The sequence below is a fragment of the Carya illinoinensis genome, chromosome 2, assembly GCF_018687715.1.
Source record: "Carya illinoinensis cultivar Pawnee chromosome 2, C.illinoinensisPawnee_v1, whole genome shotgun sequence".
Classification (NCBI taxonomy): Eukaryota; Viridiplantae; Streptophyta; class Magnoliopsida; order Fagales; family Juglandaceae; genus Carya; species Carya illinoinensis.
Window position 1 is genome coordinate 31,177,130 of NC_056753.1, and position 18,785 is coordinate 31,195,914.

Consider the following 18,785-nt stretch of genomic DNA (forward strand, 5'->3'; position numbering starts at 1 on the left):
TTCCACTACACATAAAAATTTTGAAAAAATGAGAGACCATGTTCGGTAGATTTTACGACGTTGATTGCATGTGTCAGCTACCTACACTTGAAACTTTCCCCTTTCACCGGAAAATATTTTGAAAAAGAGTAATGATGTATTTATAAATATTTTATAACTCATTTTTAACTAATTAATATAATTATCTTATTTTATTAAATTTTAATTTTGATTTTATAATAATACTTTTAATGTTGATGTAAAATAGATATGAAAAAGAGTTGTAAATTAATATTTTTTTTTTTAATTTTAATATCGTGATAGCTAAAAATTATTTTAGGCATTGCATAATGTCTCCAATATGTGTGAAAACTTGATGGCATTTTTAGGTTCTTTGTATCAACCCGTTTCTAAAGTACTTTATTTTGTCAAACACACGATGATAACAAAACAAGAGGTAAGTTTTCCTTTCTACCCCTACACGGTGGGGCCGGGTGATTTTCTTAAAAGTTATCCTTGTACAGTTGTACTACCTTTCTTGTCTGTAATCTGTATGTCTTGACTTGTTGAACCAAAAATAGACAAGTCATTAATTATTTTTTAATACATAATTAATTTAATAATATTATATCATTAAATGTATAAAAAATTATATAAAAATAATTACATATAAAATTTTAAAAAAAATAATAAATCTCAAAACGACTGTAGTACGCTGGTATACTATTATAAATTTATATGTAATATTACTCCTCAGAATATGAAGGAGCCATATATTTAAATGGGCCATAAATTAAGGGCTTTTCAACGTTTCGGCTTGATTTCTGGATTTTCGATAGTGAGGCCCAGCCCAGCTCAGTAATAGAAAACGACATCGCTTCCATTGTCTTGGAACTCCACTAGTCGCTACTGTGTTCTTGCCTTCTTGGGGACAAAGAAAGCCCGGTTTTACAATTCTTCATCTTTCCCAATCAGCCTGACTCTCTTCGCTGTCCCGTACACAAAAAGAAACCCCCAAAACACGAATCAAAGCAAATCCAAACGAGTCCGAAGCAATGAGTCGTGGAAGCGGAGGTGGCTACGATCGTCACATAACGATTTTCTCACCCGAAGGCCGCCTCTTTCAAGTGGGTACGTGCTTTGTAGTAACATCTGTATTTTACCTCCAAATTTATAAATTTCAAATCACACACAACGCCTCTTTTGATAATTTGAAACACCCCTTTTTTAATTTTAGGTAAGTGTTCTTTTGGGGGTTGTTACCGATGTAGGACTGGTTGTAGGAATGAGTTGTGATTAATTGCCTATTTGTTCCAGTCAGGTATGCAAAATGACACAGATCCATTTATATTTCCGTTGAACCTTATTTGGTTGCTGGGAAGTCAGAGGAAAAGAACGGGAAATTACGATCTTGAGCCTTATTTTAGCTACTCAGATACTGAAAACATACCTCCAGAAAATTTTAAGTTGTGTCCTTTAGTCTCAGTTTGGTATTTAATATGCTAAATTACGATTTATGAATTTGTTTTTGGTTATCCAATAATTTAAAGCACATTTTCCGTGAGTCATTATTGAACTAGAAAGCCAATTTTAATGGTCTGCTTTAACCTTTTGTTTGGTTAACGGGATATCCAATGAATAGGAAAATAGAAAAAAGGATATTCATGTTAGTTTTGGTTATTCACACCCCCGCCCGATTCTAGCAATAAAAAATAAATCCTTGTTCGAGGGGTGAATGCTATTTTCTTCCTTTGTTTCAGTAGTCAGCAGTGTCCGTTTTGTACATTTTCTTGGCACCTTATGGGGTCTAAGCTCTATTTTTAATAATTTAGAACTGCGAGACTTCAAATGAGGAAAATACAAAATTATAATCTGGCTTGTTAGGATGTTATATTCTACTGAGTTTGTTTTTGAATGAATGAATAGAGTATGCTTTTAAGGCTGTAAAAGCTTCTGGAATTACCTCGATTGGTGTACGAGGAAAGGACTCAGTTTGTGTGGTGACTCAGAAGAAGGTTCCGGTGAGCAACTGATACTCATTCTATTGAGAATCCGGTTTACCTACAGTTATAGTTGATGATGTGAAATTTTATACAGGACAAGCTTTTGGATCAGACAAGTGTCACGCATCTCTTTCCCATCACTAAGTATCTTGGGTTGTTGGCTACTGGCATGACTGGTGAGGCAGCAAGTTTCTATCTAAACCTTTCCAATTTATTTTTATGAAAGCTTGGTAAAAGTCAAAGCAGCCTGTATGCATTGAAATTGCAATGGAAAGAGTTTGATACGATAACATGTCTGACTATATGTACTTATTAAAAAAAAAAACATGTCTGACTATATGTTCCGTTGTTTTGATTTGTATTTTTTTTTTTTTAATAAACATGTTGTTATTGAGTACATGTCTCCATTACTCTATGTTAGACATATGCAATATATTGGCATCTAGTTAATGTTTTTTTTTTTTGAAAATGAGAAATGATGATGATGTAATGAAATTGAAAGATGTTCCCCTTGTATTGGACCTACTAATTACGTAGCACAATGTTTCAAAGCAAAAGTTGATGGAACTTTATTTATCCTTTTCATATTAAGAAGATCTTTGTAAAGAAGTGGAATGTAATCCTCCCTAATTTTACCAGTATGAGGTTCACATATGCTTCATTTTCTCTGGTTATAATGTGAATTTATGATTTCTATGTAGTTCTCTTTCCAATGAGTCAAACAGTTACAATTTTTGGATGCCATTTTTCAGCGGACGCGAGAACCTTGGTTCAACAAGCAAGAAATGAAGCAGCTGAGTTTCGCTTCAAATATGGATATGAGATGCCTGTGGATGTATTGGCTAAGTGGTATAATCTTCTAGTTCCAGTACTCTTTAATTTGCAGCTTGCAGTATGTTTTTAATTAGTCAACTACTCAACTTTATACGTATGGAGTTGGTCATCTCCACAATGAACTATATTCATTGAGTGCAGCAATTCAAATAGAATCTTGTTCGGTCACATGGTGAACTGGAAACTTAGTGGGTTTTTAATCGAAGTTTCAAGGACAATACACCCATAATAATACCCCACAACATCCCCTAGGAGTTTTCTATTAGTATTAGTTACTGCAGGAATCCTTATTCTTCATTATGACATGTTTCTTTATGTAAAAGAAAAAAAAAAACTGCTGTTTCCTTAATATTTTTTTCTTTACTTAGGGCTCCTTTGGACATTTAGGCCATGTTTGGAAAGTGAGATGAGTTGAGAACATCTCATCTCATTTCAAAACTTTTCATAACTTCTTTCCCAAACATCACTTAAACACAAAACACTTTTCAATTTCAAATCTTCAACATTTTCATCTAATCATTAAAGCTTACCCAAACTTACAAATAAAACACAAAAAACGATACAAATTTTTCAAATTTCAAAACAAAAATAATAGTAAAAAACTATATTCAAACAATTTTTTAAATTTATAATATTTTTATTGAGCTTTTTTTCTCTCATTTCCCAAAACCAAATAAAACATTTGAATTCAAACTATTTCACTACTTTTTTTTTTTATTGGTACCGGGTGTCCGAGAACAATGTCCCAACTAATTTCAAGGGTACAAATCATTTCACTACTATTTACAAAACTCTCATCTCATCTCACTTCCCAAACATGCCCTTAGAATATTTGAGGGTTTTGTGAATAGTAGTGAAATGGTTCGAGTTAAGATATTTTATTGGATTTTTGGAAATGAGAGAGAAAAAGTTGAATAAAAAATTATATAGTTAAAAATTTGTTTGAATATAATTTCTTAATATAATTTTTGTTTTGAAATTTGAAAACAATTGTATTGTATTTTGTGTTTTGTTTGGAAGTTTGGGAAAGTTACTTTCTAGTAAGAGGACAAAAAGCATATATTCATTATCATGGAGTAATGGAGGAATCAATTGTCAGCACAAAACATGAAATAATGCCATTGATTTATGAAGCGAGTATTCTCATAGGTGGAATACCGGAAGAACATTTTTTACCAAGTAAAAACAGCCATAAATCTCCAGAAATATGTCAAAAGTCTAAGCCAGTACAAGAATCACTGACCAAGGTATACAGACTAGACGACAACATTGCAGTCGCTCATCAAGAAAATTTAGGAAAGAAGAACAAAATCTCACTTAAACATATCATCTTGTTTTTTGGGAATCTCACTTTCCCAAATTTAGAAGTTTGGGAAAGCTGTACTGGGTTTTGTGTTTGGATAATGATTAGATGAAAAAGTTGAATACTTGAAATTGAAAAGTGTTTTGTGTTTGAGTGATGTTTGGGAATGAGATTATGAGAAGTTTTGAGAATATCTGAAAATATTTCATTACCCAAACAAGGCCTTATTTTTCTTCAGATTCTCAAGCATGTGTAATCTTGTGTTCTTCATGTCGTTCCCCCCTCTTCATGAATATTTGCATATGTTTATAGCATTGAAATCATAAGATTGTATGTAACTCTAGGTAAGTTCAAAATGATTTTAACTAATGTTTGGAGTTTTTTGTATGTTAGGATTGCTGACAAATCACAAGTCTACACTCAACATGCTTATATGAGACCACTCGGAGTCGGTTTGTATCTGGCTTTTCTGTGACCGTAAAATTTTTTACCCTTTTGATGTTATTATCAGGAAAATGATTTGTGTAAGCCCAGGGCGTGCAAGTCTCATATAGTCCATTTTGAAAAAAAGTGAGATCCATTTGAAAAAAAAAAAAAATCCACCTTTTTAATGGTGAGTTCCACTTATTTTCAAAGGGACTGCATGAGACTTGCACGCCCTAGGCTTGTATCTAGCATTACTTTGTGTTAATTAAACTTAATATAATACCTTTTCTTTTATGGATTTGCTTTATTACTGATTTTTCTTCCCTCGCGTGATTTCCATTTTTTGCTTTTGGCAGTCTCTATGGTTTTGGGTATTGATGATGAATATGGCCCTCGACTTTACAAATGTGACCCAGCGGGCCATTTCTTTGGTCACAAGGTATTGGCAAGTCTTCACCTCCCCCCACCCCCCCTCCACGCTTCCTGGGTTGTTTGTTTTCCAATGCTTCTCCACCTATACTTTATGCCAGCAATCACCTTGAGTACTTGTTTACAACATTCATTTTGAGGGCTGATTCAAACAGTCATAACTAACTACCACATCTCCTTCCCTGATGTGTTAATGCAATTTCTATAATGCTTGAACTGTCTAACCTTACTAATATGTTATTGTATGTATCTGGAAAAAATAAAATGAAGGATCAAAAGTGTATGTAGTTTATGGCTCCACGGTCAGCAACTTTGTTTACCTTCACTCCATTTTATTGGTATTCAGTTGAGTTACACAAGATAATGGTAATGGCCTTCTTTTGTTGCTTGTGATGCTTATCCAAGGAATGATCATAAAATGATTGTTAGTAATCAGCTGAACATGTATTATATTCAGGAGTTGATCATTCCTTGATCATAAAATGATAACAGCTGAACTTGCATGCCCTAGGGGTTGGCTCAAGTGGTGAAGGCCTTGGGCTTAGCTGTATACTCTCCCTAGGTCTAAGGTTCAAATCCCCTTGGGTGCAAACAATCTCTAGGGGCCATCGGATTGGGGGATTTTCTCCTTGAATTACCCGATGTGCATTTGCAGGAAACTCCTTGCCTAGGGCCTATTCACCCCTGGGATTAGTTGGGACGTTGTTAATGGACACCCGGTGCCAATAAAAAAAAATGTAATAGATTTTTTAATCACAAATGCGATTTATATATAAAATTCTGCATATAACTTACTAAAAATTATAAAAGAAAAAATACTTTGTACCGGGCATTTGCCTATTCTTTGATAATATAATTTATTTACTTATCAAAAAAAAAATTATAAAAGAAAAAATGGATGCAGTCTGTTATTTGCTGTTATTTAAACACGCTCAGAAAAGATTGAGTACTGTTGAGCTTGTGATCTTCACTTGTACAGTAATGGGATGGCTATATGTATGTCTATAGTGCTTTCCCATAGACATTGTTATTGGTAGCTTTATAGGAGCATTAATCAATATTACTAGTTCATCAGTACTAGATTGTTTTTTAACCCTATGAGTTCTTCATGATATGCTTTGATTAGGCCACGAGTGCTGGATTGAAAGAGCAGGAGGCAATTAATTTCTTGGAGAAGAAGATGAAGAATGATCCTGCATTTACGTACGAGGAGACTGTTCAGGTGAAAAGTTACATGTTCTTTTTTTAATTGTTGAAAAAAAATCAGGACTTATTACATGATTTTGAAAAATTCCACATGTGCTTTCCGTTCATTATCTTATTTTTGTATTCAAATTGGGTAGAAGAAATGGTTTCGTTTCGGGGACACCATTTACTTTGTATGGTCACTTGTTTGTTTAGGTCAGTAATGACATGAATTATTGCTCTGTGCAATTTCAAATTGATCGGGAATTTCTTACATTTTCTTTCACAAATTGATTGGGAAATTCTTACATTTCCTTTCATGAGAAACTCTCCTACACAGCATTGAATTTTTCACATTCTTAGTTGAATTAGGTGCCATATAAGATATACGTCTCACTTCTTTGTATTATGTTTTGTTTATTTTCTTTATGACATGAAAATAATAGGAAAAATGTTATTATTTCTTAAATTAGACATTTTTCATGGGCTCTCAAAGCAAATTTCTTCCTTTTGGCAAACACAGACATGTTTAATGTGTCTAATGGTAGATTCTTATTCTAGATCTAATGTCTCCAATTGCTTCCATTTTTAGACTGCAATTTCAGCTTTGCAATCAGTTCTACAAGAGGATTTCAAAGCTAATGAGATTGAGGTATGAATATCCCTACCATGTTATCCCCATGGGAGTTAGATAAGGAGTTCCCGAGTTTCTGATGATGTTGACAACGATGATTTTGATTAAGCTTTTTAAACTTCCTATGAATAGGTTGGAGTGGTGAGGCAGGAGAATCCGGTCTTCAGAGTATTATCCACGGAGGAGATCGATGAGCACTTGACTGCCATAAGTGAGCGTGACTGAGAATGAGCAACATCTGAAACCATCTGGTGGAATAGCTAGATTCTGCTTGGATGTTGTATGCTTTTTAGTTTTCTCTTTTTTCTTTGGCGTTATCGTGAATCATGAAACGTGTTATCGAAGGATTTTTCCATGAGCTTACGGCTATTTGGAAATGCTTTCATAATCAAAGATTCAAAAAGCCCTTCAAATTCTTTCTCAGGATAGTTTGGAATGGAACGATTGGCACGTTTAATTATCGGGTATTGGTTCAATGCTGACAACAGATAATGGCAGTGATACGAGACAGATTGACATCTGATACCCATTTGATCAAGTTATTCATCTTATTGGGGTTAGACTGTTAGTGATAGTTTTGTCGTTTCAAGAGGTTTAGCTTCTAGAAGGTGAAGGAAATTAGGAAAAAGGAAAATGATAATTCAACAGCTAAAAGTGACCGATTGAGTTATTATTTTTTAAGTTTTTCTATTCATCTTTCTCACATGCTATACTTTTTTTAATTTATTTTTTTAAAATTAATTGAGTTCTTCTATTTATTATCAATACATTATATATTTGATAAGAGAAAAAAATAAATAATTGTGTGATATAAGGATGATGAATAGAATTTTTTTTATTACTTAATAGTTAAAAGAAATTGAATATTAGTAACTTTATATTTTTTTAAAATGTTTAAATATGTAAACAAAATGATTGGAAAAAATATTCAAAAAGCGCATATGCATTTATCAAGACAAATCCTCGGTTGGAACAGTCTCCCACGGAAATTTGATACATAATTTTCTTTTTTCGGGTGTAAAATTTTTTATAAAAGGTTTGTACCAAACTTGCATGCTTAATTTGTATGTAACATAAGTCTGTTTAACTTTAAATAGCTCATTGGCTTAAAGTTAAACCTAAACGTTGCATGCTTAGGTTACGTTTAGATGTTGAAATGAGTTGAGTTATAAATAATAATATTTTATAGATTTTATTGAGATAAATTTAATTTTTTAAATTAAAATATATAAAATAGGTTGAAATGAATTTAAATTTTTTTATAAACAATAAAAAATGATAATTAATTTTATTAATAATTAATTTAAAATGAATAGAGATCAACGTCTAAACGAAACCTTAAAGGTATCATACTCAGTATAAGTTGTAGGAAAAAGCTAGTTTGTCTACTCACGTGTATTGCTCAAGTGTTGGCAGATGTGCCAAGGGACAACCCCTGAATGAAGGTGTATTTTTTTTTTTGAGTTTTGCTAGATATAAGCAGGTTTGTGTACTAATTTATGCATCGATAATCTTTTTTATTTTAAATATATATAAACTTTTTAGACAAAAAGAAAATCTCATATCTCAAAAAAATAATTTCCGTCTTCAATTCACATCACTTCGTTAAACATATGTCTTACATATCAATATCGATATACGAATTGATACATGAACTCCACTTACAAAAAAGATTTGTCCTTTCGAGAAAGACCTCTCGCCGATGGAGAGACCAAACCTCAGCCACAAATTCCATGATTACCATTTGGAACCAAATCTTTAGATTAAGCAAATCTAAAATAATTTAGACTTTTGTTACAATGATTGGTAAAAGATGAAAAACTATTATTCATTCATCAAATATTAAAATATTAATTTTTCATTCCAAACAAATAAATTAAATAAATTAGAATATAATTAACATTTAACATTTAGAATATAATTATTATTAACATTTAAAAATATTTTTTATATATTAATTGAATACAATATAATTATTATTAACATTTAATAATATTTTTTTTAATATTAATATAATATAATTATTATTAATATTTAATAATATTTTTTTAATATTAATTTAATTAGAATATAATTATTATTAACATTTTAGTAGAATTATAAAATGTGATAAAATAAATTAAGTAAAAAAATTATTAATTTAATAATATTTTATTATTATATAAATAATGAATGGTTAATCTGTGAAAATTGAATTTAGATAAAATAGATAAATATAAATAAATGTTAATATTGATTAAATTTAAAGATAAATTTAACTAAACCATCCTCGTTACGACGCCACGTCCTTGTCCGACAACCACGTCGCAAAGCCAAACAACTTAAAATTTAAGAGTCGGGACTCGGGAGTTTGCGCCCTTGCTCCATCCAAGATTAAACAAGAAGTGGAAAACAAAGCCCCAACCTGAAGTGCCTCTTCAACACTTACATCGACAGACTAGTAGAGAATAGAGATAGATGCTTTAGTATAATCTCGTTTTGATGCCTTATTAGAGACTAAATATATACTTCAGCGTCCTCTGGTTCGTGTCCTTATTTTTCTCCCCGATTTTAGGGTTTACATATATATATATATATATATATATATACATTGGCTGTGTTCGACCAGGTTCAAGTATGTAAAATTTTTCAGGCTTCTACAGACTTTTGTACCGGTTCTCATTAAGTTTGTTTCTTATTTTATTTTTAGGCTTTGATTTTTGTTTTGGAACTCAGAGGTCAATGTTCGTCTCGTTGGAGTTCGAATCAATATCTGTCTGCTTCTGTTTTGTTTGGTTGTTGAGAAAATGCTGGAAACGATAAGGGCGCCATTGAAATGTGCGTTACTTCGACTAATTGTTTATTTTTCTTAAAAAGTAAAGCTATATTGAGTTTTAACTTTTAGGTACACAGTTTCAATTTTTCTTTTCTTCCCGAGTTTTATCGCAATCCAATCAGAGAATTAGGTTCGGTGGAACTGAACTTTTTGTTTCCTTTGGTCGGAACTACTGAATTGACTGACAAAACACAATTTAGAAATTTGGGTTGTTAGTCATTGGACATTGAATCGAAACTGGAGGGTTTATATGAAATACCATTTGATTTTTTTTAGTAAAAGTTAGGAGTACAATTTGTGACCTTTTTATTTGATAGTAAGTTGATTGTCTTGTTTGATATAGCTTTATTTTATTTGGCTTAGGAATCGTTTAGTAATGGCCACTGCAACTATGGCCACAGCAGCCGGTGCAGCAGCTCTTTTGTACTATTCATTGAAGCAGAAGTTACCGTCCAATAGGTCTCATGGAGATGATGAAGATGAGGGAAATGGTAGTGATGCTATTAATGACGCTCTTTTGGGCATTGACCGTGTTTCGCATAGGCTAATTCAAGCTCCTGGTACATGGTTAGAGACGATTTCGACTTTGTCGGAGACCCTTCGGTTCACATACTCTGAAACTCTTGGGAAGTGGCCCATTGGTGATTTGGCATTCGGGATCAGTTTTCTTCTTAAGAGGCAGGTAAGATGCTCTCATTGCTTAATTTTCTGAAAACTGGATATAGTCACAAAATTATTGCTTGATATTCTTGTGCATAATTGAAGGAATAGCTCATCATCATCATCATCATTATATTGGGTTATAAGATCACGAAATGAGTTCATGCGTGGCAGGATTTTTTTATCAGGCAAAGCTCTGATAGTTTCATTGTTCTTGCAGGGAAACTTACATGTTGGCAGTGTGTTTGGTGGTGAAGACAGTTTACTGCTCAAGGGACCAGATATAACTGCTGAACTCAGATACCTTTTGAACTTGTTGACACTATGTTGGCACTTTTCAAAAAAGCCATTTCCTTTGTTTTTAGAGGAGACTGGATATTCCAAAGAGAGCGTTCTCCTCCATGAACCCAAAGCAGGAGTAAGTCATGTTTGAAACTTGAATTCTGCTATATTTTTACATGTTAATTGTTTTTCTCTCCTTTGGTTTTTCTTTTTTATTGGTCGAGTTGGGGGGCAGATTAACCAGAATAATTAGTGAATCTTACCAGATCAGCTTACATGACAATAGTTTATTTCGTAAAGTTTTGAAGCATGATTTATGTTGTTACATGTTGTGCACTGAATTTTCCTTCCTTTTTATTTTTTTATTTGTTCTGCAGATCTTAAAACCAGCTTTCACAATTCTAGTTGACCACAGAATGGGATGTTTTCTCCTATTGATTCGCGGGACACATAGTATTAAGGATACTCTGACGGCTGTAACAGGGGCTGTTGTACCATTCCACCACAGTGTTGTTCATGAGAGAGGCGTTAGCAATTTGGTTTTAGGTTATGCACATTGTGGGATGGTTGCGGCTGCTAGATGGATTGCGAAACTTGCTAGTCCTTGCCTAATTAAAGCACTTGGTGAATATACTGGTTATAAAATTAAGGTAAAGCTAGGAATATAATTGTTCTTATGCCTCTGTTCATCTATTAAATCATTTAGTGGGCATTTATGGGTAAACTAAAGTAGTATAATTTGTTTATTGGTTTCTGAATAGTCTTGCATTCTTCTCCGTATCTATAAAATAAGCTAATGTTTCTGTGCAATGCCGTAACTTCCTGAATGAAAAAAGATGATGTTCCAGCCAAAACTTTCTAGCACCAAATACTGCTGTTTAATTATAGTTTTTTTCCCTCTTATCTGCACCAGCTGATAGCTATAACATCTTAATATTTATGCTCCTATTTTTGGAAAATTTTGAGCGGGCCTCTTGGAACCTGCAATGAACTCTGTAGTATTTGATTGAAAATTTATACAGTTTCTTTATTTGGTGGCTTGTGCCGGTACTGATTGTGTTTGTTAAGATCTTTCCTAATATGCTTTTCATTCTGCCAGATCGTAGGACACTCTTTAGGTGGAGGCACTGCAGCACTTCTAACATATATACTCCGAGAGCAGAAAGACTTCTCGTCAACCACCTGTGTTACTTTTGCTCCAGGTATGTTTCTGTTATGCATCATAGTCTGGTATTTTTTAACTTCAACAAACTTCAGGTTTTGATCTTGCTTTATATCCAGCTGATAAGAATGTTTTCTGTTTCGTTGTTTTTGTTCTTATATTTGTAAGTTAGATTTGCTAAGTTTACACGATGTTTTGTTACATAGCTAGAGCACTAACCACATATATCACATGCAGCTGCTTGTATGACATGGGAATTGGCAGAATCTGGCAATGATTTTATTACTTCTGTTATAAATGGAGCTGATTTGGTACCTACGTTCTCAGCTGCTGCATTTGATGACTTGCGTGCTGAGGTTCTATCTTGAGCTTTGTCATTACTTCAAATACTTGTCTTGTCTTTAAAAAGGATTAGGTTTGAAGATTTGTTGATCTTGTACTCTTTTCTGACCCTAACTTATCTTGCTTTTTGTTTTATCTATTCACTTCAAATATTATGATGCATTGTATGAACTCTAGCTAGTCTCATCCATGTTCGTACAGATTGCACCAGCACTAATATGCTTTGCTCTGATGTCATTTATGGAAACACTAGACACGCTTTTGTCTCTCTCCATTATTCTTAAGTAAATGGTCTATTTCATGTATATATTCCAAAAAAATATTTCCTCTTACAGGTGACAGCATCGGCTTGGATAAATGATCTGAGGAATCAGATTGGGCGTACAAGAATTCTCAGTACTGTCTACCGTTCTGCTTCAGCTCTGGGTTCTCGTCTTCCATCTGTTGCCAGTGCTACAGCAAAAGTTGCTGGGGCGGGGGCAATTTTGCGCCCAGTTTCCAATGGTACACAGGTAACTCCTTTCTATTAGACAAAATTGATTTCCCCATGCACTTAATTATGACATTGCGTCTATTCTGAAAACCTGTGCTTAATAGAAATTTGCTAGTGTATATCCTTTTTCATCAAGTAGCCATTAGTTGATCTCTTTTCCTAGTTCTTGGCTTATCTGAAGTTTTGGGCCTTTTTAGTGCAAATGCAGCTGTATGGTAAGCAGTAGGATCCGGTTGCTCAAGTGACCTGATTATAAGTTGGCTGAATCAGTTCTTAATACTAAAAAAAAGAAAAACTTATAAAAAAAAGTTCGTAATATTAATTGGCAGTTAATCTCTCTCTGTTGTTAAAGAAGTTGAGAGCACCCAAGTTTACTTGATTCATTTATTAATTTAAATTATTCCATTTAACCATTTGATTGCATTTCTGACGTCTACAGGTTGTGATGAAGAGAGCTCAGAGCATGGCTCAGGCAGCATGGACCCGTCCTGCACTCAGCTTTTCTTCTTGGTCGTGCATGGGTCCCCGTCGTCGGGCCACTGTTACTCATACTAACTCAAATGGGGAGGGGAGTTCTCCTGAATCTTCTGCTACCAATATAGAAGGGAGTTCTCCTGAATCTTCTGCTACCAATATAGAAGCTTCTGAGCATTTCCTTTTGCCCACTGAGAAAACCACAACCACAACCACAACTGCTTTTGAATGTCCTGTATCTTCGTCTATAGGAATGGAATGGACTGCAGAAAGTGAACTTTCTCATCCTGATGAAATTTACCCCGATGCTTATGGGGATGCCGATCTCAGCAATGGTGAAGATGTCATTGGCCATAACAGTCATGAAGACTGCATAACTGAAGTTGAGCTATGGCAACAACTTGAGCATGAGCTTTATGATAGGCCAAAAGGTCAGGAGGCTGATGTGGCAAAGGAAATACTAGAAGAAGCAGCAGCAGCCATTGCAGAGGTGGTAGGTGAGGACCAGCCAGGGAACTCTACGCGAGAAATAAAAGAAGCACACAGATTTTTCCCTCCCGGGAGGATCATGCATATTGTTACCCTTCACTCTGATGGGGCCGCATGTGAAAGTGACGGTGGCCCTACCGCCAGTAGCTCAGACAATGGCAAGGTAGAAGAGACTAAAGTTGGAATTTTCCTCACTCAAAGATCGCTGTATAGTAAATTGAGGTTGTCGCAAACCATGATTAATGATCACTTCATGCCTGTCTATAGAAGGCAAATTGAAAGATTAATAAAAGATTTTGAAAAGGAAGAAGGCGTTGACCATAAGACTGGAGAAGTTTTATAGGGAAAGAGATTATTTCAACAGATGAAATAAGAACAAGTACACCAAAAGGAACTCAAGTTGTTTACCTTACTGATTTTGAAGCCAAGCTAACTAGAAGCCACCAGACTTAGTGTAAAGCCCCAAGTGGTAAACCAAGGAACAAGATTGATCGAACGCGTTTATGCTGCTCTTAAAATGATCCTTGTCCGGAATGTCATCTCAGTTATATGTACAGTAACTGAAATTGAAGTCCACTGTAAATTTAGTTTTGAGGTTACAGACTTGGTATCTTGTTCTCAATCGATTGATTTGATACAACGGTTCTGTCTTTGTTCATTCCTTTCCATAGAAAATTTAACAACTGATACAATTTTCGTGTTGATGATTGCATGAATGTGTTCAATTTTCATCATGGACAAGTTTTGTCATACCGAAGTAGGGAATGCAGTGAAGAAAAAAAAAATTGAGAATGTTGAGAGAGAGAGAAACGAGAGGAAACCAGGAAATGGGGTAATTTACTCTTTGAAAAAATGGTTCCTGATCTACTCTTTCATGATTCTAGCTTTGAACGACCTCAGGGCCAGGGATGCTTGTGCTAATAAATGACGACAATGACGTGTCTTTAATTTATTGGAAGATTGTCTGAAAACAGTCTATTTCCCAGCCCACTTGCCATGGATAGGTATTTTAGGTAATCTAACCTATATTCATGATTTGGAATTTGTAATTATTTTCTTAGATACTTAGCATAAGGCACCAATTCAGTCAGATATGTCAGCTATTCTAGAATATTCCTGCAAAATAAGATAGACTGTGATATCTTCACTTGTAATCTATAGCTATTCTCCTTTACTTGTGAAGTTTCTAAACCACAGATGACATATCTTATATTTGCTCACGTGGCTTCATGGGAATCTCGTTGCTAATGTGGGTTTTAAAAGCATAATGAATTGGTCTAATCACGATAATAAATCCATGGGATCCTCTTTTCCTACCGTTATCTCAATTACAGAATCATTGGTTTTTTTCTCAAAAGAAAGATGTTTCAGGCTGCCATGACAGCAACAATCCAAATCCGCCTACATCATTTTTAATTTTTACTTGGCATTGAAGTTTTTCTTTCATTTGACTCCTCTCTAATATCTTTTGCCCAAAACCATGGCTACTTAAGATCATTCATTCACGAATCTGAATGCACAAGCAAATTCTCCGGGAAAAAGGCATTCTCTGCAGCCAAACAGCCATTTTGTTATGAGCTAGCGTCACTATCCTGCCACTTGACCAACTAATTAATTATGACAATACAATATTGATTTGGACTAGCGCTGACTATAAGTTTTAGTAATTATCTATAAATGTAATGGGCAAATATCTAATTAAATAAAGAAAAAAGAGCCACTGGTTGTGATAACGATAGCTACCAACATGCATGTTAAAGCAATATTTTTTTAAAGATTATTTTTCCTTTTTCTTTATTTTTTATTTTTTTATTTTAATTCATTTGATTGATTGATTGGCATTAAATAACCACCGAATAATGGAATATCGAGGGAAATATATATACAAACACAAGTGCATCTTGATCTTATCCTTTTGTATGGTATAAAGATATATCATTAATGGAGAATATATATATATACATTGGACATGAAGATCAATGGTCAATGCATGAAACGTTAATGTGGTAGATGTTTTGGACCTCTCCTTACTTGCACGAAACAAGAGAGAGAATACGATGGATGCGATCTGCAAAGATAACAGACTAGATGTTTTGGTTCGGACCTGACCTTTTCATCACACGAAACTGGAGAGAATACGACAGAACATGTCTGTAAATTGCAATGGTATTGGTAGCCAGATGCTTTGGACGTTTCATTGCATATATATATACATAGTGTGTGTGTGTGGGTGGGGTAAGAGATGATAACACTGACTGTTCAACCCGATGAGGCATTCGTTGCTGTTTGGAAATGGAAAGCTATACTCTTAATTACCAGAAAGGTATACGATTAATATAGCTGACATTCATATTTTCTACGGCTAGACAGAATAAAAACAGGGAAAAAAACACGACATATGGTTTTAAAAAATAAACAAACAATTATTACAAAAAAAAATATTACTTTTTACATCACCTAAATTTGTCGCAAAAAATACAAAATGGTTGCGATTATTTGTTAGATGATGTAAAAAGTTATTTTTTTTATAGCGAATTAAAAGACATGCAATTATATATATATATATATATATATGATGTTTTTTTCGACTTTGACACTCCACCAATTAAAAAAAAAAATTTAAAAACAAAATAGAGAAAATCCGACACTCTTTGGACCAGCTTCTATTTCCAGCTTTTGGCAGGTGCCATTCTATTTTCTAAATCAAATTCACCACCCTCGAATCACTTCATTTTTCTATTTTTTTCCCTTTTCAATCTACCAACTCAATTATTGAAAGACAAGAAGAGTCGAGAACTGAAGATAAAAACAAAAGAATATATCCACACGAATATCATGAACAAGAAATCCCTTTGATACACTTGAAAATTTAACACATACCAAATCATTTAAAAAACAAATACTATTTTAGGTCCACTAGGCTAATTATTATTAATACGAAAATATGAATAGTGAAGCACACGTCAGACGATCATACTGCCATGTCAAATTTAGTTTTCAATCAGTCACCACCTCACTCTCCCATACTTTTATATATATATATATATATTTAGGCATTCTTGGCCCTACCACTGAGCGTATAGGAATGCAAATTGTCTTAATTTGTTTGACCTGAGCTGATTAAGCGTGTCCACGACTCCACCTATATATACAACAAATAAAAAATAAAAAAGAAATTAAATTATTAAAGTGCCACTTCACACAAGGAGATGGGGAAACTGCTTTGGAAGTCATGTGTTGCCTATCATTAAAACTAATTAATTACTAATGCACTCGCAAACTTGGATAATGAATCATTTTATAAGTAAAAATTTTATGTATAGTAAATTTTACGTATTCTTTTATATATTTTATTAATGTGATTGGTTGAGTATTAAAAAAAATTAATTCAATCAATTATATCAATAAAATATATAAAAAATATGTAAAAAAAAACTATATATAATATTCTCGAATGATTAATAATCATGTCCCACATGCAATACGCATACTGGTGTTCTATCGGCTTCTTTAGCTAAAAAAGATATTAATCCCATAATGTTCAAACTTATACACTAGAAGACAACTTTTGCTGCAAGCTCGAGGTTTATACTTTTGACTCCATATATCTATATATATATATATATAATTTAATGCACCCAACATGTTATATATGCATGCATGCATGAGCGTGACTTTTGGATGCGAAGGTGTGTGTATTACACACTGAGCATGAACAAGCTGCTACAAGTCGTTCCACAGCAGCTACAACTCGTTCTGGAAAAAGATAAGATTCTTCTTATTTTCATTTTACATGTATTTTGTCTTATTCATTTTTATTCGTAGTAAATATTTTATTGGCTGATTCTATTTTGGGATGTACGATTCTATTAGTTTGTTAGAGTAGAGTGCCTATATGAGGATTCTTTTTTGTATCGTGATACACACTTTTCAGAAATACAGTACAGAAATTTTTCAGGCCTTCGTGTATCATGCTCTTTGCAGTTTAGCCTTTCACTTCTTCTTATTTTTGCTTCCTTACATGGTATCAAGAGCTTGAGAGCAATTTTTCATGGAGGACCCTCTGGAAAGTTCTGGTGATTCATCGGCTACACATGCTGAAAACCTTTCTGCTCACTCACACCAAAATACAAACACCCCTCGTGCCATCAATATGGCTCGCTATTTGAACATGAGTGATCCTAGTAACCCATTTCGGCTAGATAACAGTGACAATCCTGCTGTTATTCTAGTCACCGACTTGCTCACAACCGATAATTACGCCATCTGGTCGCGAACTATGCGCCTTGCCCTCCGTGCCAAGAACAAGTTGGGCTTCATCATTGGCACCATCCCTCAACCAACTGACCTTGCTGATCCTCTCCTTGAGCTTTGGGAGCGCTGCAACGACATGGTAGTGTCGTGGCTCCAAAACTCGATCAGTCCCTCCATCAAATCCAGCGTGGCATTTGTAGATGATGCGCGTGACATCTGGCTTGACCTTCAAGATCGTTTCTCCCAACAAAACGGCCCTCGCATTTTCCAGCTTAAAAAATCCCTTGCCAGCATTCTCCAAGACACTGATTCTGTAAGTGTCTATTATGGTAAGCTCAAAACTCTTTGGGATGAGCTTTCAATTTATGATCCAATTCCTGTATGTAACTGTGGCACCATGAAAACCTTGTTAGACCGATACCAACGTGACTGTGTCTTCCAATTTCTTATGGGTCTACATGATACTTACTCTAATGTTCGTGATCAGATCATGCTCTTAGACCCCTTGCCATCAGTTACCAAAGTTTTTTCCCTTATTCAGCAACAAGAGCGACAACACCAGCTCATTTCTCATACCCCATCCCTTGATTCCATGGCCTTAACCACCAGAAAACCCTTTGTTCCCTTTACCAAACACACCAATCAGCCACGACCCTCACCTAAGAAAGAACGAGCCTATTGCACACATTGCAAGATTTCTGGTCATTCATTTGAGACTTGTTTCAAAGCTGGAAATGCAGCACCCCCTGTGTTCTCTCATTGCAATTTATCTGGCTACACGATGGAGAGATGTTACAAGTTGAATGGCTACCCACCTGGTCACAAACTCTATAATAAATCCCATAGTTCTGCTGTTTTTGCTGCACAAACCAACTTATCTCCCACTTCTGACCTTGAGGAAATTAGTGATGACAAAGTGGGTTTAACTCGGACTCAGTATCAGAAATTGTTAGCTTTACTTCAGCCAAGGGAGCCCTCTTCTGCTGCCCAGTCTTCGACTCATCAGATTCAATCCAATCTC

At 34.3% G+C, this 18,785-nt stretch overlaps 2 protein-coding genes across 4 annotated transcripts; both read left to right on the forward strand.

Moving 5' to 3' along the window:
- The first annotated feature begins 878 nt into the window (after window positions 1–878).
- LOC122300904 (proteasome subunit alpha type-6) lies at window positions 879–7,316 on the forward strand. The gene is made up of 9 exons (XM_043111877.1): window positions 879–1,110; window positions 1,906–2,000; window positions 2,077–2,158; window positions 2,735–2,831; window positions 4,513–4,571; window positions 4,902–4,984; window positions 6,101–6,196; window positions 6,752–6,811; window positions 6,926–7,316. The coding sequence occupies exons 1-9, from the start codon at window positions 1,035–1,037 to the stop codon at window positions 7,016–7,018; spliced, it is 741 nt and encodes a 246-aa protein (XP_042967811.1). The 5' UTR covers window positions 879–1,034; the 3' UTR covers window positions 7,019–7,316.
- A 1,822-nt stretch (window positions 7,317–9,138) lies between these two features.
- On the forward strand, window positions 9,139–14,168 carry LOC122300905. 3 transcript variants are annotated; one of them, XM_043111878.1, is made up of 9 exons: window positions 9,139–9,315; window positions 9,483–9,610; window positions 9,972–10,290; window positions 10,489–10,686; window positions 10,928–11,200; window positions 11,650–11,752; window positions 11,950–12,068; window positions 12,390–12,566; window positions 12,987–14,168. In XM_043111878.1, coding segments are annotated over exons 2-9 (2,058 nt in total). In that variant the 5' UTR covers window positions 9,139–9,315; window positions 9,483–9,608; the 3' UTR covers window positions 13,854–14,168. The 3 variants fall into 3 exon arrangements, with proteins under 3 accessions (XP_042967812.1, XP_042967813.1, XP_042967814.1); XM_043111879.1 differs by having other exon boundaries at window positions 9,509–9,610; XM_043111880.1 differs by lacking the exon at window positions 9,483–9,610.
- Window positions 14,169–18,785: the final 4,617 nt, after the last annotated feature.

Coding starts and splice junctions, on each gene's coding strand:
- LOC122300905 (XM_043111878.1), top strand. Junction 10,291..10,488: donor GTTTTCTTCTTAAGAGGCAG/GTAAGATGCTCT, acceptor TTGTTCTTGCAG/GGAAACTTACATGTTGGCAG. Junction 12,567..12,986: donor CAGTTTCCAATGGTACACAG/GTAACTCCTTTC, acceptor TGACGTCTACAG/GTTGTGATGAAGAGAGCTCA.
- LOC122300904 (XM_043111877.1), top strand. CDS start 1,035: ATGAGTCGTGGAAGCGGAGGTGGCTACGATCGTCACATAACGATTTTC. Junction 1,111..1,905: donor AGGCCGCCTCTTTCAAGTGG/GTACGTGCTTTG, acceptor ATGAATGAATAG/AGTATGCTTTTAAGGCTGTA. Junction 4,985..6,100: donor GCCATTTCTTTGGTCACAAG/GTATTGGCAAGT, acceptor TGCTTTGATTAG/GCCACGAGTGCTGGATTGAA.